Source organism: Herpailurus yagouaroundi, unplaced genomic scaffold (assembly GCF_014898765.1).
Source record: "Herpailurus yagouaroundi ecotype Mexico unplaced genomic scaffold, PumYag 192, whole genome shotgun sequence".
Classification (NCBI taxonomy): Eukaryota; Metazoa; Chordata; class Mammalia; order Carnivora; family Felidae; genus Herpailurus; species Herpailurus yagouaroundi.
The window spans coordinates 2,224,173-2,229,836 of record NW_024412423.1 but is presented as its reverse complement, the minus strand read 5'-3'; the positions used below and the strand labels follow the sequence as shown (position 1 = coordinate 2,229,836).

The 5,664-nt window shown below is 52.6% G+C and overlaps 1 protein-coding gene across 1 annotated transcript in view; it reads right to left on the bottom strand.

The window, feature by feature from the left end:
- PHYKPL (5-phosphohydroxy-L-lysine phospho-lyase) overlaps positions 1 to 5,469 on the bottom strand; it is a 39,154-nt gene extending 33,685 nt beyond the window's left edge. The window contains exons 1-2 of the mRNA XM_040444244.1: positions 4,740 to 5,469; positions 3,522 to 3,681 (exon numbers count right to left, since the gene is read on the bottom strand). Coding sequence (XP_040300178.1) covers positions 3,522 to 3,681; positions 4,740 to 5,013 — 434 coding nt within the window. The 5' untranslated portion in view covers positions 5,014 to 5,469. The remainder of the gene's footprint in view (positions 1 to 3,521; positions 3,682 to 4,739) is intronic.
- Between the last annotated feature and the right edge of the window lie 195 nt (positions 5,470 to 5,664).

The window sequence follows — 5,664 nt, the reverse complement described above, 5'->3', positions numbered from 1 at the left end:
AGCAGGCTCCAGGCTCTGAGCTGTCAGCACAGAGCCTGATGTGGGGCTGGAACCCAGAAACACAAGATCATAACCTGAGCCAAAGTCAGACACTCAACTGACTGAGCCACCCAGGCGCCCCTAAATTTATATAAATTAAAATGAGTCTGTCAGGGTGGGCCCTAATCCAATCTGACTAGTGTCCTTATACGAAGAGGAAACGTGGGCACACAGAGACACAAGAGGCGTGGACGCCAAGAAGAAAGACCAAGTGAGGACACAGCCAGAAGGTGGCCATTTACAAACCAAGGAGAGAGGCCTCAAAGAAGTCAAACCTGCTGACATTTTATTCTTGGATTCTGGCCTCCAGGAGTAGGAGAAATAAATTTGTTATTCAAGCCTCCCAGCCTGTGGCATTTTGTCCTGGCAGCCCTATCTAAAGGGGTCAGGGAAAACCTCTGTGAGGAGACACCACCAGAACTGAGTCCCCAGAGGGAAGTTTCTAGGCAGAGTGAGCAGCATGTGCAAGGGACATGTGCAGGAAAAGTGCTCGGTGTGCTCAGGGAACCGAGACGCACAAGGGAGGCAAGGGTCAGCATGGGAGAGGAAGTGGGGAGATACGCAGGGGCCCCACACACAGGACCTTGGAAGGTGCCTAGATTTTCTTCTCACTGCCATGCCAAGCTACTGAAGAGTTTTTTATTTTTATTTATAGTAAAACCTTGGATTGTGAGTAACTTGTTCTGTGAGTGTTCTGCAAGATGAGCAAACATTTCTAACAAATTTTAACTTGATAAATGAGCAATGTCTTATGAGTGGTATGAGACACTGAATGTCACATGATCACAACTGAGCCAACGGTTCTTGAAATTTGCTTTGACATGCAAGTGCTTTGGATTACAACCATGTTTCTGGAATGAATTATGCTTGCGAACCAAGGTTTTGCTGTATTTGTTTTTTTTAAAGATTTATTTTATTTATTAAAAAAAATTTTTTTTAACGTTTATTTATTATTGAGAGACAGAGAGAGACAGAGCATGAGCATGGGAGGGGCAGAGAGAGGAGGAGACACAGAATCTGAAGCAGGCTCCAGGCTCTGAGCTGTTAGCACAGAGCCTGATGCAGGGCTCGAACTCACAAACTGTGAGACCATGACCTGAGCCGAAGTCAGACGCTTAACCGACTGAGCCACCCAGGCACCTCAAGATTTATTTTATTTTTAGAGAGAGAGAGAATGCAAGCAGGGGAGAGGAGCAGAGGGAGAGAGAAAGAATCTCAAGCAGGCTCCACGCTCAGCACAGAGCCTGACATGAGGCTTGATCCCACGACCCTGAGGTCACGACCTGAACCGAAATCAAGAGGACACTTAATCGACAGAGCCACCCAGGTGCCCTGCTACTTAAGAGTTTTAATCTGAGAAGGGACGTGAATCAGCTCCCATCTGAGGAGGCAGCCTCTGGCTGTGTGGGCCTGATGGAGTAAAAGGGGAAGAGACAAGAGCTAAGGACACCCAGCTCAGAGCAGGTCATGGCCATGGAGAACAGAAAGAGGGACAGAGGCAGAAGACAACTTGGGGACAGATGAAGCGGGCTTGCTGTAGGATTGGGAGGAGGGTGTGTGGTTCCTGCCTGGAGGAGAGATGCAGATAGTGTTGCCATTTACGAGGTGGGACAGGGTCGGGGTGGCAGGGGGGGTTGTCCTCCTGAGAATGCCAGTGACAGCCAGTGCCGTGGTCCCATACCAGGTGTTGGCAGAAGACAACCAACTCCTTTTGGACCCATCGAGTTGGAGATGTTCCAGAAGTGGTCATTTAGAACCTTGGGGCTGGAACACATGGGAAGCATCCGGGCTTGAGACACAAATTTGGGAGTCATTAGCACGTGAACATGGAAAGACTTGGAAATGGATGAGATCACACAGGGAGAGGGCTCAGGACCAGCCCCAAAGAAGAGAGGAGAAGCGATTGGCAGAGGAGACCAAGGGGTGGCCAGAGGCTGGTGGAAACCGGGAGTGTGCAGCATCCTGGAAGCGAGACTAGAAAGCACTTCTGGAGAGTGGTGATGCTGTCAACATTGCCGAGAGATAGTGTAAGGCAAGAGCAGCAAAGAGACCACTGGATTTGGCAACGTGGAAGTTGCTGGAATCCAGAGTGCAGGTGATGGAATAAACCAGCAAACGTCCCTGACCCCACTGCCCAGGAAGCTCTCACTCCTGGACCCAGCTTTCTGCTCTTCCCTAATAAGCTCTGGTTCTGGCTTTGCCCCAGAAAGGACCCCAAGCTGAGTCCTTTCTTTGAACTACTATTTCCTTATCTGCAAACTGAAGATGGGAACTTACGCATCCTAGAAATTACCAAGGTGTGGCGGCAGGGGTGGGGGGGGTACTGATGGATGAAAATGACAGGGGGGAATCTGAGTGGCTCAGTCGGTTAAGCATCCAACTTCAGCTCAGGTCATGATCTCACAGTTCATGAGTTCGAGCCCCACGTCAGGCTCTGGGCTGACAGCTCAGAGCCTGGATCCCCCTTCAGATTCTGTGTCTCCCTCTGTCTGCCCCTCTGCTGCTTGCACTCTGTCTCTCGCATGGTCTCAAAAATAAATAAACATTAAAAAAAAAAAAAAGAAAATGACAGTGATGATGGTAACACTCATTACTACAACCCAAATGCCATGACTCGGTTTGTTGGAGTGTTCTGTCCCAGGCAAGGTTGGGCCAGACCTACGTACACATCATCATCTGCTGTTCCTGTCCCCGCTGCCACTACCAGCGTTAGCTACCATCACCTGTCACCTGGCTGCTGAATTGGTGCCCAATGGGGTCCATTCTTGCTCTTCTCCAGCCCCGATGACATCACTTGCCTGATTAAAACCCTCAGATGGCTTCCCAGTGTTCTCAGGATAAAAACAAATTCCTCACTTGGAATGTGTCAGCTCATACCCCCTCCTCTCTCTTTGGGTCCTCAAGTGTGCCAGATGCCATGCCCTGACTGCTGCAGGGCCTTTGCACAGGCTGAGCAACCCTGGCGTGAATACTTCTGGTGAAGTAGGCAGCTTCCTTCCTGCTCATCAGCTCTTTGCCTGATAGAGAAGTCTTCCCTGACCCTCTGCTGGCAGGCTTTGGCCCCTCACCGCTTCTCTGCCTCATCAGGTCCCTTCCTTCTCCTCCAGACAATGACCTCTGCATTTCTGTGAAGGACCAGTTGATGTTTCTGTTCCTTACTGAGCGAGCTGAGGGCAGGGATTTTGGCTATACCCCCCAGCTGGGCCTGTGTATTCATAAGGCAGAAGTAAAGGAACATATTACCTAGGTAAGCCCCCAAGACAATCATGGAGACAATCATGCAACAGAGGTACTGGCATGCCTTACTAAGAGACCAGAAAACTGGGATCTGACAGAGTGAGCACCAGGGTCTACGGAGGGGAGTGTGGGCTCCCGACTCAGCAAGGGCAAGGCTGCCTCGCTCCCAGTGCTTGCTGGGTCAGCCACACTAGGTTTCAATAGGTGAGCAATTCTGTCTTCACCACCGGCCGAAGTCCACTTACCCAGAATTCAGGAAATAAAACACAGAGAGCTTCTCCGGCAGGGTCTCTGATAGCCTCTGTGCATAATCCACGATGTTGTCGTGCAGGTACCGGCTGTTGGTGTTCAGCACCTGGTTTTGTTCGTGCGCTGCTTGGACCACGAGAGGGTGGCAGTGCCCAACTGGAAGAGGGCCACCAATGTCACATAGTGGCTCTGCTCAGCCAGCCCCACCGGGCCTCCCCCAGCTGTAGTCCATAAATCCAGCCAGAGGAGAGCAGTTGTGAGGGAGAGGCAGAGAGGAAAGAGGCGAGTCTGAAGACGGGGTGTGTGGTGTGTATGTATGTATGTGCCAGAGAGGCCAGTTCTAGAAAGGAGTCCCCGAGATTCGGGCAAAAGAAAAAGTTTGTTGGCAGAAACCCTATCTAGAAAATCCGTGTCTGTAAGGAAGCTTCTTGAGGCCTGTTGGACAAAGACAGGATGTGGGGAGGAGTGCCTGTCGGCAGGCTTGACTTCACTAATCAATGGAGGCGGGAGGTAATGTTGATTGCCAACAGCCTGGGATTATAACAGCTCAACCTGTGTTGAGCCAGGCACACTCCAAGCAAATTATCTAAATTAATTCACTTATTCCTCTAAAACACCTTGAGATGAGTCCCTAGTATTGTCGTGTCTATTTTGCAGATGAGCAAACTGAGGCACAGAGAATTAAACAACTTGCCCAAGATCATAATGTAAGTGGAGGGCAGGGATATGATGAACCCAAGCGGTTTGGGACTAGAGCCCTTGTTTTTACTCTCTATTTCATTAACCTCTAGTTTGCTTTTTGGGTCACAGACTCCTTTTCATCCCATCAGCTCTGGTGGCCCCACCTGGATAACTAAATTCCTACTTCAGTTTCCTTGCCTAGCACCTGAGAAGGTCCCTGGGGCTGAAGCCCTGCCATGATTCCCAATACTTGGCCAGAGGCCTGCTGTGTTGCTGGTCATGGTCAGGCTGACTGCTGTTCTCTGAGCTTGCCATCAGTCCCAAGTGGAACTGGACTTCCGACTGCTGTGCTGCCTGATTTAGCACAGCTACTGCTTGAAGCCTCTCCATGAGGCACACCAGAAAGACTGGGCTCCTCTGCTCAGCTCAACCCAAGTTCTCCGCACCTCTCTGCAATCTCAGGATCACCCTGGGACCAGGTTCACAGCCTCAGCCTGCCCCCCTGCCCTGCCAGCCTGAGGTAGGATACTAACCATGAGCCACATTGTTGACACAATCCAGGTATTCTGCACCCTGTTCATCGTACAAGTACTGTCCTTGGCCCCGGACAATCTTAATAGGATCCTCAGGATAAAAGAGTCTGCAAGAATCGCTGTGGGGACAGTAAGAAGTGGACGGCCATGTCTGAAGACCTGAAGGGACAAGTCCACCCACCATAGCACCTGCCCCCCACAACCCCCCAGTTTCTGGGAGGGACAAAACTTTAAGGGCACAGTGGTGCTTTCCTGCTTCCAGTCCCTCACCCATAGGTGGCTGGAAAGGAGGAAGTGATAGGGTGAGAAGCTGCTAAAACTGAAATTATTTAAGTCATGTGAAGGCTAGGCGGCCTTGCTCATTTCTGCACGTGCCCACATTAATCCCTTGGATCCCAAGGAACGGCGGCAGCTCCAGACCCACGGGGGCTCCTTAGAGCAGGGTTTCCTTGCTGGGATGCGTGTGAGGGAGGGCACCCTTGCAGGTGGCTGGAGCTCAGCTCTGAAAGGTCCTTGCCAGCCCAGTGCCTCTGCTACCCGGCTGGGTGTCAGCCCCATGTGCCACCAAGAGTCCCCCTCACAGGTTACAGGTAGGCTTTCTCTAAGGCTTCCTGGGAGACGACCCCCCATGCCCACCCTCCGTCTGAACTTTCAGTCCCTTCCTGGATCACTCTCAGGCCAGGTCCAGCTGGCGGGCCAACCCTGGGGGAGGTCCTCCCAGGTGCCAGGGCAGAGGCCTTCTCCAGGGGGCCAAGGCCGGTCAGCGGCGGCCGGTGGGGCCGGCCCGGCGCCGCAGGGCAGCCCGATGAGGACGCAGGCGGGGAGGCGGCCGCGGGGACCCCGCGGACCCGCAGCTGGCGGCTGGGTCTGTGGGGCCGGGGAGCCGGGGCCCGCGCGCTCCGCGGAGCGCGCGGGCCCCGGCTCC